This window comes from Boleophthalmus pectinirostris, unplaced genomic scaffold (assembly GCF_026225935.1).
Source record: "Boleophthalmus pectinirostris isolate CB_2022bp ecotype Guang Dong unplaced genomic scaffold, ASM2622593v1 HiC_scaffold_17, whole genome shotgun sequence".
In the NCBI taxonomy this organism is placed as follows: domain Eukaryota; kingdom Metazoa; phylum Chordata; class Actinopteri; order Gobiiformes; family Gobiidae; genus Boleophthalmus; species Boleophthalmus pectinirostris.
The window spans coordinates 24,542,800-24,560,727 of NW_026571115.1; the positions used below are offsets into that span (position 1 = coordinate 24,542,800).

The window sequence follows — 17,928 nt, forward strand, 5'->3', positions numbered from 1 at the left end:
TGCTGTGATAAACACCACAGAAAATTAACAATATTTTAATAGAAAATATAATTAAAATATTTTAGTAGAAAATCACCCAAGGGCCACATTAAAGGTCTTGGAGGGCCGGATCTGGCCCCCGGGCCTTATGTTTGACACCTGTGATCTAAGGCATCCTCTGCAATTATTACAAATCATCGAAGGTCCACAGGTAAAACTAATCCCATGTGAAAAGGGATTATGACTAGTAAATTTAAATGTCCAACCAGAACCAATATTTGGAAACCGATATCCAATCCAGCAGTTGTTTCCGTATTGGTGCCGAGATCCAGTACCAGAATCTTATCAGTGCATCGGAAATGTTTGAGATGAATTTCACAGTGAGCTCAGCTGCAAAGAAACATTGCCTTCCAAATCTGCGAACACGTGTTGCAAAAAGACTATATAACTCTATTTGAATGATTTGAATGTGCTCTTCTAATTGATATGATCCCGCTGCCGGAGCCACAGATGCGCAAGGCTAAAGGCTCGATTGTATTAACAGCAGCAGTGCACAAAACCCCCTGACCCAAACTGTGAATAGATGTAATTGTAAAGGGCTAGACTGAGGTTAGAACTGGTCTGCTGGGAACACTTCGCTAATGATTCATATCTGATATTATAGTCAAAGCGTTACATAAGCGCGAAGCACGAGGAAAACAAGTGGAAATTAAAACTAAATACGTCCATAGTGAGACAGTCGGGTTTTCAAATGGAGAATATTCATAACAATAAAATAGAAGATAATGTGAGGATCCAGTATCAAGAAATTGTGAAATTGTCTTAGACCTCTTATTTAATTTTGACATTATATTAGCCTTATCAAATTGCTTGGAAATAAATGTTTGAACAGAATATTGTAAAGAGTCATAGTATATTATATAGTATTCTCAAAAGTAAAGACATTAAGGCATCATCTTTCTTTGTCTAGACCATCGTCATGAAGGAAAAATTTTTGTTCTATAGACCAGGATTTTAAATGTATTTTCTCTAAGTTATTTGCTTTTTTTATTATTATTATTATTTTTTATAGTTTATGTAGATGCATTGCAAAAACTAAAATCCAGCTAAGTTAAAATGACTTGAACTAAGAAAGTTTTATCATGATTTGAGTCAATTTCACTTCACAAGTAAAAATGATCTACCAATAGAACAACTTTTTGTAGTTAAAATATGAAAATACATCTTGCTACACTTAATATAAGAAAAAAAAAAAAGCCCAACTCTTTGCACTAAAAATAAAAAAACGAAACAAAACGTAATGTTGCTTAAAATAAGAAAAACACACTTATTCCACTGGTAAATCATCTCACTCGTCAAGTTGAATCGACTCAAATAAAGCCAAAAGTTCTTAATTTAAGTCATTTTAACTTAACTAGATATTGATTTTTGCAATGTGCATTTACAGAGATGTATAGGGCCCATTGTGTCCTTGGGCAAGACACTTCATCCACCACGCTTTCCTGTACGAATGCAGTGTTTGGAAATGGTCGTATATTGGTGCTTGTTAAGCTTGGAAACAGCTCCCGAAACCCACACTGTTATTCGAGAGACCTTGTGCCTTACTTTAAACCATGACTCAGAGTAAGTGTATAAGTTTGGATTTCAACCCGCCCCCTTAATCCTTACTGCAGCGCTGATATTGCACCATGACACAGAAACAGAAACTGGGATAGTGTCGTGCTGTTGTTTCTACATGAGTCTCTGCCCACTCTGTTTTTTTTTCCCTCACACCTCACACATAATGCACAGAGAATCAACTATCAGGAGTATTCTCGGGCAGTTGTTTTCCCATAATTCGTAGCAAACAGTTTGTGTGATTGGATGAAATTTGGCGTCACTGGCAGTAGCTTCTCTATCTATTATTACGAGGGACGCAGCCGTTTTACTTTCCGATACCGATTCCAGTACCTGTAGCCTTAAGTATCTGCCAATATCAACCATTTATTCCCTTAAAATAAAAACAAAGCTAATCCTGCTGTGTTATATAGCTGTTATTTATCTCTCAATAAAGGACAAACATTGTGTAAATAAAAATTCTAAAGTTCTGAAACTATGACCAATAAAAAGTCCTATTGCATCGAATCAAATACCCAACCAGTATATTGTCTGAACCGATATTTGGAAGATATCAGATCCATCAAATTGTTAAGTATCAGCGCCCGTATCTGCTGCTTTCAGATGTGGTGAAGTAAAAGTAAAAATATCCACTTTAAAATGTACTCACGTATAGTACAGATAGCTGAACTTTTTACCGAAAGGTCTTATATCACACAAAATTGACGCCCTGTTTTCCTCAAAAACACACACGTTTGAGTAACAAAATGCTCTGTTCCACCTTGTGATGTCATGTACTGGTATGTGATGTGTCCAACAAAATGCATAGGTTATTTTTTTGGTTATTTATGTATTTATTTTGGGCAAGTACAGATTTACATTTTTATACAATGGAACATATAACATACGTGAAATCATAATAGAAATAAAAATAACCACAACAACAACAAAAAATTTGCAAAAAGGAATAGGAAGAAAACTTATTTAATCCCACCCCCACTCTTCTAATCTAACACAATGAGATTTATTTTGCATTTGTCAGACATTTTGCATTAAACTACATAAACTACTTACAAGTGCGGATAATGAGTAACTGTTATAGCCAGGCTTGCACCACCTAGTGCCTCAAAAATCAGAATACAATAGACGGTTCGCAAAAACCCCAGAAATGCAAGTTCGGGCTCCAGCCAATCAGCGAGGAGCCATATATTCAGTGTTGTCAATGATTCCTGAGATTTAAAGCCTGAACAAAGAGAATGTTTGGTGAATTTCATCAAGGGGAAAGACGTTATTGCCCTTCTTCCTACGGGATTTGGGAATAGTTTAACATACCAGTTTGCCTCGTTGGTGAAGCATTACTTTTGTAACTACCAAATAACACTGTGAGGTCAGACGGTTTCTACGAAGTGAAACCGTCTGACTGTTATAGCTTGGTAGAATAACGTAAGCATACCAACAATTGTAAGGTTAAGGATACAGTCAATGCACAGATACAAGTAATGTAATTGGCACATCATGGCACATATCAGCAACGGACAACACCATAAACCAGACATGTCAAACTCAGGCCCGGGGACCAAATTTGGCCCGCGATATAATTATATTTGGCCCGCAAGATCATATCAAATATGTGTTAGAGCTGCCCACCGGCTACAGAGACATTACTTAAACTTAAAATTACTTAAAATTACATAAAATTTTGTTAGTTTTTTTTTTTTTTTTTATTATACTTGTTCTGGATTCATTGTTTAAGCAAAAATATTATTAAACATTTATTTTAATAAGAAAAGGTTTAACATTACATATCTAGAAAGAAGAGAAAACATGCAGATGTCGTTGAAATTTTTCAATAAATATTTAATTTGGCCCACGACATAGTCCCAGTTTTTTATTTTGGCCTCTGTGAATTTGAGTTTGACATCCCTGCCATAAACCAAAACACCAGAAGGAAGTATTGTTCTAATATTATGACCCACTCTCTTTATACTGTGACCAGACCATATGTTTCTATATAACAACTTGAATTTATGGATATTTTGGCATTGTTCAGTCTCATACTTTCTCACTGATCTGCATTTACTTTATACAAGATGAAACAAAAGCCATTTATCGTAGCCAGGAGACCTTTAAGTTAAAATTCTTGTTCTTTTTCTGCTTCTTCCCACAGTTCCAGAACCCATACGCGTACTCCCCTCCTTTCCGGTTCGGGACTGTGCCAAACGGTTCAACGGAGAGAAACATCCGGAAGAACTACCCGGCCATGCACCAGTACATGGTCAAATACCACCAGACCGGAGTGACAGACGCCCTGGTCAGCCTCAAGTCGGGGTAAGAACCAGTCCCCTCTCTCAGTGTACGGACAGTGCCATTGAATTAGCCCGAGTCCAATACGCAGTGTAGCATTGTACGTGTGTGTGACAGCTCCTTTGAGACCGGCGATGAATGGGCTTCCTCATTGGGAACAGCAGAGGCTATTTTTAGACTGGGGCTCTATAATGGGACTGGTGCGGGTGTGAAGGGGTGCAAGGGAGAGCCGGGTGTCAGGGAGCTAAGGAAGGACAGATTAAAAAAGTGGATCAATTTAGTCTGTTGGATGGGAGAAAAGTAGAAGTAAAGATTGCGCTTAGGATAGATGTATGAAAAGAGAGAAGGGAGGGAGGGGTAAGGTATGGACAATACGGGGTTGGAGAGAATAAGAAAATGGGGCAAGGAGGGAAAAAAAAAAAGCCCAGCAGGTATAGAGGACGAAGGGTTGATGGGACGATATAACGAGGCGCCATTCCCTATTGGCTAATGGCCTGGGGGGCGGGACCCAATCGCATTTCTCCTCGTGAAGGACAGGCTGCCCCGCTGGGAGGGGAGGAGAGAAAGTTACCAGCAAACGTGACGCGCGCCATCATCCATAAGTCATGAGCGGAGTGGATGTAAACACGCTAGGACTAATAATCCTACATTCAACACACATGTTTTGAGTAACCCTTTGTGTTTTTAGTCTGCGTGAAATCTACCAGGCTCAAAATCCTCTGTTCCACCTTGTGATGTAGAGGTAGTTTTCAAGTTAACAGCTACGTTTTACCCTTGTTCCCCTGTACCCGATTCTAGTGAAGATGTATGGAGTTTAAAAACACAGTAGAGTTTCTGCTTGAGAGAAGAACTCAGCCTAAATATGCGGGGTTTGTGTGTTAAACATGTGTGAATGAAACAAAACACAACCCCAGGTCTGTTTGTGATGAGGAAACACTATAATATAGACCAAAAAGTATTGTAATGTGGCCCCTTTTAACTAGTAACCCATTAATACGTGTATTTACTACTATTTAAACAATATTCCACTACTTTCTGATGTATGTCGTAATGTTGCTTTCTCATCAAAAACATATCTGGAGTCGTGTTTTGTTTCATTCACAGATGTTTAACGCACAAACCCTGCACATTTAGACTGAGCTCTTAAAGGTTGTATAGAGGATTTTTTTTAAGGAAAGAGAAATCCAGCGACAGTCCTTTTTCAAATGTAGACACCACCTTCCTCCTCCACAGGTCCCTCTAGAAATAATTTAGAGACCGACACCTCAGTTTTTAGACCCTTCGTCCGCTTCAGTCGCGCCATCGCTGGAAGGAATCTCCAAGAATCACCTCAGTTTGTCTTCTCTCCTTTTCTCCTTTTTTTCTTTCAGCGACCTCAAAAACTGACTTTTTTTTGCGGCGAACTGGTCGTGGATTCTCGTCTGACATCGCAACAAACTTTATGCGAACTGCGAGAGAGCCACAATTAGAAAAAGCCCCTAAGACCCGCTGCATAGTTACCTTAGAAACGTAGGGAGTTTGATTGACAACCTAACAGCCAATAGAAAATGAGGCAGCCTCGTTTTCTATTGGCTGATGATTGGCCTCAACACGTCCACAGTTGATAGATTTTCTTTCTTTTTTTTTTTTTTTTTTGGTCATCATAATTACAAGGCTGCTGCGTCTCTGTAATGGTATTTTAAACTTTCACTGACAATTTGAAACAAACAAAAAATCCTCCATACAACCTTTAAGCCTAGTGATGTCATGTGGTAATACAAGAAGTGCTCCACTGTGTTTTTAAACTCCATACACCTTCACTAGAGTCATTTGGATCATTTTAGCTCTGGAATTGCCAATTTCTAGTAAACAAAAGGTAAAAGGTAACTGTTAACTTAGTTTATTATTGTTAGTTTATTTATTTAATGAGACGGACAGTGTACAATCTACATGAACCTTAACAGGAGAGATACATTGTACCAGGTTGTTGCACCAGTGCTAATTTTCACCTGTCGTCCTTGAGCATTGACATTAACTATCAGATGTTTTTCCTGGAGACCTGTGTAGCAAGCATCTGAAAGAAACTCATCGAGACACGTTGAGAAGCATGCAAACTCCACACAGAAAGGCCCGGGTGACTTGGGGATCGAACTCGGAACCTGATTGCTGTGAGGCATGAGTGCTAGCCAATCAACCAGACCGTCCCTATTTTCCCGGGACAGTCCCAGTTTTGAGTCCTGTGTCCCCTGTCCCAGCAGATTTATCCAAAACCATTGATTTGTCCCAGTTTTATACAAGAAATGCCCCATATGTCCCTGTTTTTGACCAATTTGATCCTTGCCAACAGTAAAGAGAGGCATACATTTACATTTGTTTAGGTAAAATACACAAACGCTGCTTAAAAATGACCAAAACACTAAGAAAATGTGACTACTGACTCACGTTAGTTCTGAATGTCATGAATGGGCCGAGTGCAGAACAATTTTCCTTAATCAGGCAAGGCAAGTTTATTTGTACAGCACAATTTGTACACAAAGTCATTCAAAGTGCTTTACAGAATAAGAAATACATTAAAATCACAACACAAACAAATCAAATAATACGCACACGTTTCACAATTTTATTATTATTATTACAAACCAGCAGTGTCCCAGTTTTTAATTCAGAAAATCTGGTCACCTTATGTTAACGCAGTGTCTTACCTACTACCACTTCATGACATCACAAGGTGGAGCAGAGCATGTTGAGCTTTGGAAATGTAGACAGACTAATTTAAAGAGTTACTCAAACATATGCACAGTGTTGAGGAGTAACAGATTACATGTACCGGAGTTATGTAATCAGAGTACAAATTATGAGTAACTGTATTCAGTTACAGTTACTGTTTCAGTGAGTGGTAATTGGATTACAGTTACTTTGTTGAAATAAGTGGATTACACAGAGGGATTTTCCTGTTTTCACATTTCGGGCTATATCCCCAGGTCTAAACTAGATCTAAACCAGGTCTAAAATGGGACTAAAACAGGACTAAACCAGGACTAAAACCAGGTCTAAACTAGATCTAAACCAGGTCTAAAACAGGACTAAAAAAAAACAGGACTAAAAACCAGGACTAAAACCAGGAGGTCTAAAACTAAAACAGGTCTAAAACAGGTCTAAAACAGGTCTAAACCAGGTCTAAACCAGGTCTAAACCAGGTCTAAACCAGGTCTAAAACAGGTCTAAAACAGGACTAAAACCAGGTTTAAACCAGATCTAAACTAGATCTAAACCAGGTCTAAAACGGGACTAAACCAGGACTAAACCAAGACTAAAACCAGGTCTAAACCAGATCTAAACCAGGTCTAAACCAGGTCTAAACCAGGTCTAAACCAGGTCTAAACCAGGTCTAAAACAGGTCTAAACCAGGTCTAAACCAGGTCTAAAACAGGTCTAAACCAGGACTAAACCAGGATTTAACAGGACTAAATCATGCTGTGTGGACGTGTCTTCTCTTCTATCAATAATATTTTTAATTTGGTTCAGTAAAGTCTAAAGTTTTTTTTTTTTTTTCTTTTAGTAAACAAAACATCTTATGTTACGATATTCTAGTCTTTGCTTCTCTACAGCAAATCAAGTAATCCAAAGTATTCAGATTACATTACTCACTTTAAGTAATTTAATGGATTCTGTTACAAACTACATTTTGAGGTATGTAATCTGTAATCTGTAGGGGATTACATTTTAAAAGTCACCTTCCCAACACTGTATATGAATGAAACAAAACACAACTCCGGGTTTGTTTTTGATGAAGTAACAACATTATAACACGGTTTAAAGCTCATAAGAGTAAAATTTTGTGTATTACAGGAGCTTTAATATGAGTATGCATCATGAATATACATTTATGCCGTTAAGAAAGGCTGTCATCCATAAGTCATGAGCAGAGTGGGTGTGCGGTAAACATGCTAGCGCTAATACTCCTACATGCAAAACGAAACACCGCCTCACTCGCTCGCGACGCCGCTACTAGGGACGCGCGTAAACCTCTCAGGAATAAGACACTCACTCGTGTATTTATATAAACAGTGATCCGCAGGTACGAGCAGGCGCTAACACCCTCATTGATAATTCTATTCGGAAGTATTAGCATTAGCAGGTGGGGAGCGCGATGCTAGGATTAGCCCTGATCACACGTAATGCTGACAGGCTTAATGCATGAAATCTGTTACAGGCACGGGCAGAGGAACTGTGCGCGGGGGGCTCGACTGATTGGATTAATATTTGGGCTGCTGAAGTCACTCGCGGTGCAGGGAACTTAAAATACAACTCTGAAATGACATCACTCACGGAGGAAGCCGCAGGTTTACCAGAAAGAGGCAGCTCGTGTAAAAAAGGATTAGTGTGCGTCTGGTTTCCACGGTGCATACAAACTGTCCTTAACCACGCAAAACATACAGGACGTAATATATTCAAGCAAAGATACTACTGCAGCTTGTCTGAAGTTTTGAGAAATGGGCCCAGTCAAGCAGAAGTAAACAGCAAGGCCAAAAATTCAAGTTAATGCATCTGATATAAAAATGTATTGAACAGATACATATGTACTCTAGTTTATGAAACTGTTTACCTTTTTCTGTACCATTTTTGGTTCTAAAGTTACATATGTTTTAAACAGACCATGTATGAAACATGGAACAAAAATTATTTCCCAAAATTCAAAAACCTGCAAATCATGTAAATAAATGGATGTATTTCATCATATCTTGTGTTATTCCATCTTTGAACTGTTGATGAAGGTACATGATTTAAAAAAATATATAAAAGTATTTAAAATGATAAAAAATTTGCTTGGAAGGACTGACATATTTTATATATTCGGAAGAAAAAAGCTGACAAATTATACAAAATCATGCACCTTCTACTCTACAATTTTCCCTCCGTTACTTTTCCCTCCGTTACCATGACTTTTCTTAATAAAAAATCTCATTACTCAAAAAGTAAGAGGTTTTTCAACCTAATCTTGTACCATATGGTAGAAAACTATATGAAGCAAATATTCAAACCAGTTTGTTAAGGATATGTAAGTGAGAACCAAGAGTTATCACTGTTTGTATTTATTGCCCAAAAAGTGCTGCATATTTCATTCCCTCCGTTACCGACATGAGTTTTTAAATTTGTTGTCAACAACTTGAAAGAATATCACAGGTTTAACTTTACCCTGTTGGAGTGTTACTCTTTCTAATTTCTTTTCTAATACTTTACTTATTTCAATAGTCCCTCTAGTTTCTGAATAAGAGACATTTGAATGTAACCGGACACAAATACATGCCTTAATGGTTTATTGTGTAACTTTTTACCATATTAATCAGCTCTACCTCACAATAATTCAATTACAAGTGTTTTTATAGCTCAAAATACCTATAGAAACATGCATTCTGAGTGTGAGCGGGGTCGCCTCTCCACAGATCTGACCTGTAACTTGGTCTGATTTGGTCTTCATGAAGATAGAAAGGTTTAATGCCATACCAGGGTATCCGCAGGGTCTTAAACCTCTTAAAAAGGTCTTAAATTTTATGTTCCTAAATTAAGGCCTTAAAAAGTCTTAAATTATGTTGTTCAAGTCATATTTTTTTCACTTAAATTTCATAATTTTTTTTGTATACTCAACCAGGCTGCAGTGCAATGTTAAATGGAGAGAAAAAAAAACAAAAAAACAACAACAACGATGTGAAATCATGTAACGTGAATGAACGTCGTTTTGAGTATGCGCAAACAGTATTTAGTTTGTCTTGTTAGAATGTTATAAGTGATTTTTTTGGCCATTTTACAAGCAATGCATACTACTATAAATGAGTTCTGAAATTGAGATTTTATAATAAAAGTATTTTATTATTATTAGAATTGGATCTGGAGTTTTTCACCCTCATAATAGGTGCGATGTTGATGTAAGTGGTCTTAAAAACGTCTTTAAAAGTCTTAAATTTGGAGTAGTCAAACATTGGGATAAAGATAAAGGAATAAGATCTCCATGGAGAAAAACATTTGATAGACTCTCCACCAGAAAAGTTACACAATACACCTTTAAAGTGACAGATTAGACGACTCATTTTAGTAAAACACAGTTAAGATCGTTATATTTAAGATTTGTGCAAAAACATTCACACACGTTTTCACAATTTGGTCATTTTTTAGGTGTAAAATTTTAATTTCTGGTTGGAAATCTTGACATCACACTAGGAAATTCTATAACTCAAGGCTCCCGCAGTCATGGAAATCCTGGAAAAGTCATGGAAATTGAAAATGAATTGAATAAATTGAATGAAAGTTTTGGAAAAGTCATGGAATTTTAGTGTCTGTTTCACTAAACTACAGCGTTCTGTTAAGTAAAATTATTAGACTATTATGATTATTTCTGAACATCTGTGCCTTTTGTTTAAAATAAACACTGACAGTATTTTGAATGTTAAAAACTATAACACCAAACCATAAGGTGAGTGGAAAGTGTTAACATTTCATATTTAGTCCTAAAAGTCTGATCAGTTTTACATATGAAGGGTGTTGTAAAGTCGTGGAAAAGTCACTGTAGGTCATGAAAAAGTCATGGAAAAGTTTTGAAATTTCGTCAATGAAAAACAGTGGTAACCCTGATAACTGTTACTGCAAAACCCCTGTAATGTACACAGAAATGATTATCTGACAAATACACATATAAGAAAACACCTTTATTTTGTCTAAATAATTTTTTAAAGTATCAGAAAAATGTGTTTCTTACTTGTAAATTGTGCTGAACTTTTGGGACAAAATTCTCCCTCAAAATGAGAATTCTTCCTTCGTTTTTACAGGGCATATTTTTCAACTTCTCTTCACAAATTGCTTCTTGATTAGTGGAAAACTATAATTTATATTTACAATAGTTATAATCACACCAAACTAAGTCAAAATTAGAGAAGTATAAAAATCTGAGCGTGACTTGCAAAGCCGTCAAATTCAAAATGTAAAAGGTTAAAAACAATGAACAAATGTATGAGTAATGGACATGATCGATGGAAGTTATTGATCAGAATATTCAATGCAAATTCAGCTTGTGTGTGGGTCAATGAAATTACACTTGTTATTAATATTCATGAGGAGAATTGTATGGATTCAAAATCAATAATAATAATTAAAGGTGCACTACTAGTATTAAACTTTTCTGAGGGAGATTAGATCCGACATGTCACTTCATCTGGTGGCTATAAGGTCCTATATTTCAGTGTTTTTTTCTTTTGAGAGACCCACATTTTAAAAGTCACAACCCAAGTCAATATACATTATTCATAAATCACAAAATAAAGGGGGATTATTGAACATTAATGAGGATATTTTATTGTTGACTGAGTGATTGTGTCTCTATGAACAGTTAGTATTACTCAAGTTTTAAACAATGAAAAACAGTAATTTAAGCAGCAATAAAAGGATCCATAAGTCGCCTATTTGGACATTAAATGTAACCCATTTCTTTTTCTTTTCAACATTCAATTGAACCAGCAATCTTGGAACAAAATGGTCAATAAAATAAAGACAAAATGATTAGAAATGATACAAAACCTGTCTTAACATTTCAGCATGTGTCAGAACTAGGGCTGGGTATCATTAAGAAGTTGCGGATACGATACATGCATCAATACACAGGCCACGATAAGATACATGTCTCGATACAGTGAACTTTCAATTTTATACGATATACTTCAAATCAATTTGATACGGTTCAATAAAAAATAATGGCTAAATCATGGCTGTGACACAAAAAATCTTTGTTAAACCACTTTTTGTGCAAAATTAATATAAAACACACACATTTTAATCATCAAGACAGTGAAAATGTTAAATAAATGAGTTTCCTTTCCCTGAACAAGCAACAAAACTGTAGCGCTGTAACAAAATAATTTTGTAAAATATACCAAAAAATACTCTTAGCGATATATCAGTACAGCAGCCCATGATATCGATACTGTATCATTACATTAAACAATATGATATATCGATTATTTTGAGTCATAACTATATATTGCAGACGTAGAGCAGATCGTGACAAGGCAACCCCCCCAAAAAATCCCATGTTACCCACCTGAGAGTCGTGACCCAGGTTTTGGGAAACAATACTATATTACACAAAACTGACTCTTATGAGTTTGAGTTATAATGCTGTTACTTCATCACAAACAGACCTGAAGTTGTGTTTTGTTTCATTCACGTGTTTGAGTAACCCTTTATTATTAGTCTGTCTACATCTCCAAAGCTCTAAATGCTCTGTTCCACCTTGTGATGTCATGAAGTGGTAGTTTTGAAGTTAACAGCTATACTTTACTGTTTGTTTAAAAGATATTGGAAATTCCAGGGCTGGAATCATCCAAATCATTCTATTGAAGGTGTGTGTAGTTTAAAAAGTTAAACAGTTTTTTTTTTTTGTTTTTTTTTATTACACACAACTTGGTGCATAAACTTGATACAATAAACACAGCTGTGTGTCCTCAGCAGTTATGTGTCGGGATGAGGGAACATAAACACAACATATTATACAGTAACAATACAATACCATAGTATTAAAAAAAAAAAAGTGAATTTAGGAAGAGAAAAGGATAATAGCAAGGGGAGTAGAGTTCATTCAGTTTGAGATCATAAAGTCCAGGGGAATTTCACACATGTAGGAATAAATTTTTTGAGCTTTAGGTCACAGTGGAGCACTTCCTGTGTTACCACATGACATCACATGGTGGAACAGAAGGTTTTTTTATTTGAGAGAAGAACTAGTTAGAGCGTAAATATGGGGGGTTTGGTGTTAAACATGTGTGAACGAAACAAAACACAACTCCAGGTATGTTTTTGATGGAGAAAAAACATTATAATTGATCAGAAAATAGTGTAGTGTAATACTGGCCCTTTAAACACTTTTTTAATCACTTATTTTGTATCTTTAATGAGTCAAATAGTTTAGGATTCAACTCTCTAAAGCCGTGGCTCTTAAACTTTTCGCTCTAGATACTAAAAGAATTAGCTTTCCGAGTACCACCAGATTTAAATCTAAGTCTATAACAGGACTATTCCAGGTTTAATCCAGGGCTAAACCAGGTCTTAAAGTGGATTACATCATTGTCACAAGAAATCACCCAGACGACTAAAAGTGCGTAAAAAGAACCATAAATTAGGGAAAACCACATGGTGAAGAGCTTTTACTACACATCTTTAAAGACCCTTTGTTAATCTGAGTCTTGTGGGTTTTCAGTCATGTTAGAATGTAGTTACCTCATCAAAAACATACCTGGAGTTGTGTTTTGTTTCACTCGTGGTATTTGTCTGTCTACATCTCCAAAGCTCAAAAAGCTCTGTCCCACTTTGTGATGTCATGTAGTGGTAGTTTCAAGTTAACAGCTCCTTTTACCTTTAGTTCAGTGGCAATTTCAGGGTTGAAATGATCCAAACACACACAGTGGAGCTCTTACTGTATTGCCACATTACATCACAAGGTGGAACAGATTATTTTCTATTTCAGAGAAGAACTCAATTTGTGTTGTTAAACATGTGAATGAAACAAAACACAACTCCAAGTATGAGTTAGAACATTACCGTATTTTTCAGACTATAAGTTGCTCCAGAGTATAAGTCGCACCGGCCAAAAAATGCGTAATGAAGAAGAAAAAAAACATATATAAGTCACACCGGACTATAAGTTGCACTTTTTTGGGGGAAATTTATTTTATAAAATCAGAGACCAGGAACCGACATTTTATCTTGAAAGGCAAGTTCTAGTAATAACAACAGACTGTTAATGTTACATATGAACAGTTCTTCAGATATGCGAAGAATACCTCAGTTGTCCAGGTAGAATCCATGGCGACGAGAAAATTTTGTTTGTCGGCTGGAAACTGAATTTTCTCCTCGCCACAGTTCTTCAGATAAACAACAGAACAAGTTTACCGAACTCTCCATCTCACTCCAAATCACTAAATCCATTGAATCCTTCATCCTCGGTGTCACTTCTGAGCAACTCCGCGACTTCCAAACTCTTCTGCGTAGCTGTCGTCAGACTCAGCATCGTTAATCAATTATGATGAACAATTTCTGAATCCCGACTGGATGGTTTTGGTTGTCAATGAAGTCCAGGCTTTGTCCATCCATCCAGTGACTTCCAGGAAAGTTGCATGGTGAAGTTGCTCCCTCCCGATTGTCACAAGTTTCTCGCTCAACCCAAAGCTTTCTTTCTGCTGCTCGATTACCGTTTTCGGCTGCATATTTCACTACTTGCAGCAGAACAGAGGCTCTTTCTGCAGGAGACATGCGCAGTAGAGCACAAAGTGACAGTGGTACAGGAGTAATAGGAGTAGCAAATACTGGAACAAAAGCCTAGATCACCCTTTCGCAGCTGTCAGTGTGAAAATGTTGTTATATAAGTTGCACCAGAGTATAAGTCGCAGGACCACCCAAACAATGAAAAAAAGTGCGACTTATAATCGGAAAAATACAGTATAATATAGATCAGATCAGAAAGTCGTGTAATACAGACCCTTTGACTTCTTTTAACAACTAATTATTAGTAAAACATTAGCTTGTTTATTAACTATTATTTAATATGAGAACGAACCATGAATATACATTTGTGGCTATTAAGAATTGCTGTTCGTTTAATTGTTTAATTCACTGTTTTTAAAGTAACATTTGCAATTCAGAATAGGAACTGTGCAGAATCTAATGAGGCTTTTTGTAAATATAAACTTCAGTATTGTTCATGCCCTTGTTACGATTAGAATTATTAGAGGATTTGTAGAGATATAAAAATACTTATAATCATATCTGTGTTTTTGGAAAAAGCATATGACTGCACCAAAAGTACATTCTCAATTTGTTGTAGTGGCTGTTTTTACTTTTTTTATGCTTACTCCCACGTATATCTGCATGTTTGCAAGTAATTTATGTATATCAATCACTCCAGCCTGCTGACACAAGCACACTGGAATTCCCTCTCAAGTTGTAAACATACTGCAACAACTTTTGAGCAGATAATCCCCCAACGTTACAGGAATAAGTACAGAAAAACTGTGGAGAAAGCAAAATATTTTGAAATGTTTTGACCAGTGCCACCGTGTGTGCACCTCTCCCAGTCGCCAAAGTGTATGAAAAGGCAGAATAAGGATGATTTAAGAATATTAAAGGTCCTGTATTTAACCAAATTGACTCCTGTGAGCTTTAAGTCATGTTATAAAGGCTGTGCAATTAACTGAATTTTGATCACGATTTTGATTTGTGTGTCAAACTATCTCCAAACTCACAATTAAAGTTTAACAGTTTATTTTGGGATTTTTTTAAATTATATTTAGTACATTTATTTATTTATTTTTTAATGCAGAGATTGTAAAACCGCTGGATATTTAGTTTATTTTGGATACATTTATGTTTTTCTATGCCTTATTTAAGTATATTGTATTCATTTTATGTTTTATACATTGGAAAACTGCTGTAAGGTTCATATTTGTAGCCTATATTTAATTTCAATTTGAAAGTTTGCGTAAATTATCAATAACAAAGTGGGTTTTTTGAGAGAGAAATGCTGAATAAATGCATCGTGTAACTACAAAAATAATCGTGATTTCAATATTGACCAAAAATAATCGTGATAATGATTTTTTCCATAATCGAGCAGCTGTAGTTGTTACCTCCTCAAAAACATACCTAGATTTGTGTTTTGTTTTGTTCACACATGTTTATTATTCATCTGTCTACATGTCCAAAGCTCACAATGCTCTGCTCCACCTTGTGATGTCATGAAGCTCCTTTTTAACTTTACTTCAGTAGAGACTGGCAATTCCAGGACTGAAATGATGATAAATGATTCTAGTGAAGGTGTATGGAGTTCAAAAACACAGTAGAGCTGTATTAATACATGACATCACAAAGTGGAACAGAGTGTTTTCTGTTTGAGTTTGTGTGTTAAACGTGTGTGAATGAAAGAAAACACAACTCCAGGTTTTGAAGTGGAAACAACATTATAAGATAGATCAGAAAAGTACAGTACAAATGTAATTGCACGAGTATTCTGTAAATTTGAACTGTAGTACTAGTGTAGTAGTAGTAAATTAGTAGTAGTAAAGTGCTTTGTGTTGCATGAAATGTATGAAAATCGCTCTATAAATAAAGTTTGTTGTTGCTGTTGTTGTAAATTGTAAAAAGACAAAACAAACTGACATATTATCTTGTTACACAGGATTGATGTTAAATGTGCAGTGTGAATTCAAAACAGTTCTTATTTAATATTATATGAGGTTTTATCTTATGTGAGGTGCATTTGGTCTTCAGATTTGGTCTGAAAAAAGAATAAACTAGAAAAGCACTCAGAGAGCGCAGACCTCCGCCAAGGACTAACCCCATTTTTGATATAAATTGTGATAAAATCAGTCTTCTGGATCAGATCCGGATCAGCCTTTGGAATATGAAAGAGGATCCCATTGTCCATCCCTGAGTCAAATTTCATGGGGTTTGGTCAATAATTAACCGAGATATTGAGAAACAACATTTTTGGCCCCATTTACCACAATGTTAACTAAAATTTCAAAGTGATCCAGAATCCAGGATTTCTTCCGGATCACCCCCAAAATGAAATCAGTTCTTCCTTTTCACATTTCCAACAAATCCTGAAAATTTCATCAAAATCGGTCCATAACTTTTTGAGTTATGTTGCTAACAAGACAAACAAACAAACAAACAGACAAACGCCGGCAAAAACATAACCTCCTTGGTGGAGGTAAAAATATACACTCTTATTTACCCATATAAATAAACAGTATATTGAAAAAACTACTAGATATATAATATATACTCAGTGTTGGGAAGGTTACTTTTAAAATGTATTCCCCTACAGATTACATACCCCAAAATGTAGTTTGTAACATAATCCATTAAATTACTTAAAGTGAGTAACGTAATCTGATTACTTTGGATTACTTGGTTTGCTGTAGAGAAGCAAAGACGAGGAAATCTTCACATAAGATGTTTTATCTGATAAAAGAAAATGAAAAGGCCGAGTCTTTACTTAACCAAATCAAAAAAATATCATTGATATAGAGCATGGTTTAGTCCTGTTAAATCCTGTTTTAGACCTGGTTTAGTCCTTGTTTAGACCTGGTTTAGTCCTTGTTTAGACCTGGTTTAGTTCTTGTTTAGATCTGGTTTAGTTCCTGGTTTAGTCCTGGTTTAGTCCTTGTTTAGACCTGGTTTAGTCCTCGTTTAGACCTGGTTTAGTCCTGGTTTAGACCTGTTTTAGTGTCTTGCAATTAGTGGAATTACCAAGAAAAAAAAAAAAAGGGATATAGCCCAAAATGTGAAAACAGGAAAATACCGCCATATAATCAATTTATTTCAACAAAGTAACTGTAATACAATTACCACTCATTGAAACAGTAACTGTAACTGAATACAGTTACTCATAATTTGTACTCTGATTACGTAACTCCTGGTACATGTAATCTGTTACTCCCCAACACTGTATATACTATAAACAAATACTTGTGCTTTCAAACGATTACTTTCTGTCGACGCTTGTGCGGTTTAGCTAAAGGTACAAAGTGTGTGTCCGATACCGAAGGGGCTATGACAGGGCTAATTACAGCTAAACTCTGGGCTGTGATGTTGTGTTCAGGGGCCTCATCTGACATTCAGTAAATGCCAGACTGACAGCTCACTGTTACACAAGATCTACGCGTCTTCTGTATGTGTGAGCGCGAGAGGCGGCGTCACGGAGAAAATGCCACTCCTATAGGCTATGTGTTTTGGACCTGACTGTGGAGAGTGTTTAAGAGACTGTCACATTTCTTATTTCACAAGTTAACATCATTTTATTTATGCGGAATGATTCATGTTATAGTTATTTACTCTCTCAAAGTTGTATATGGAGCAATCTTTAATCACTTATTTTCAAGACACCATATCGCCAATCAATCCCCATTTTCATCGGCACGGTACTAACTAAAATTTGGCAGTGTTGTGGAGTTAATTTGGTAGAAATTTAAAAAAATATAATCCCCTAGTGTGATCGGCAGCCATCTGTAGGAGCGGCCAACACCT

The 17,928-nt window shown here is 36.1% G+C and overlaps 1 protein-coding gene across 1 annotated transcript in view; it reads left to right on the forward strand.

The window, feature by feature from the left end:
- grin2aa (glutamate receptor, ionotropic, N-methyl D-aspartate 2A, a) overlaps positions 1–17,928 on the forward strand; it is a 381,703-nt gene that overhangs the window by 339,603 nt on the left and 24,172 nt on the right. Inside the window, exon 11 of the mRNA XM_055152940.1 lies at positions 3,743–3,903. Within this exon, the coding sequence (XP_055008915.1) occupies positions 3,743–3,903 (161 nt within the window). The remainder of the gene's footprint in view (positions 1–3,742; positions 3,904–17,928) is intronic.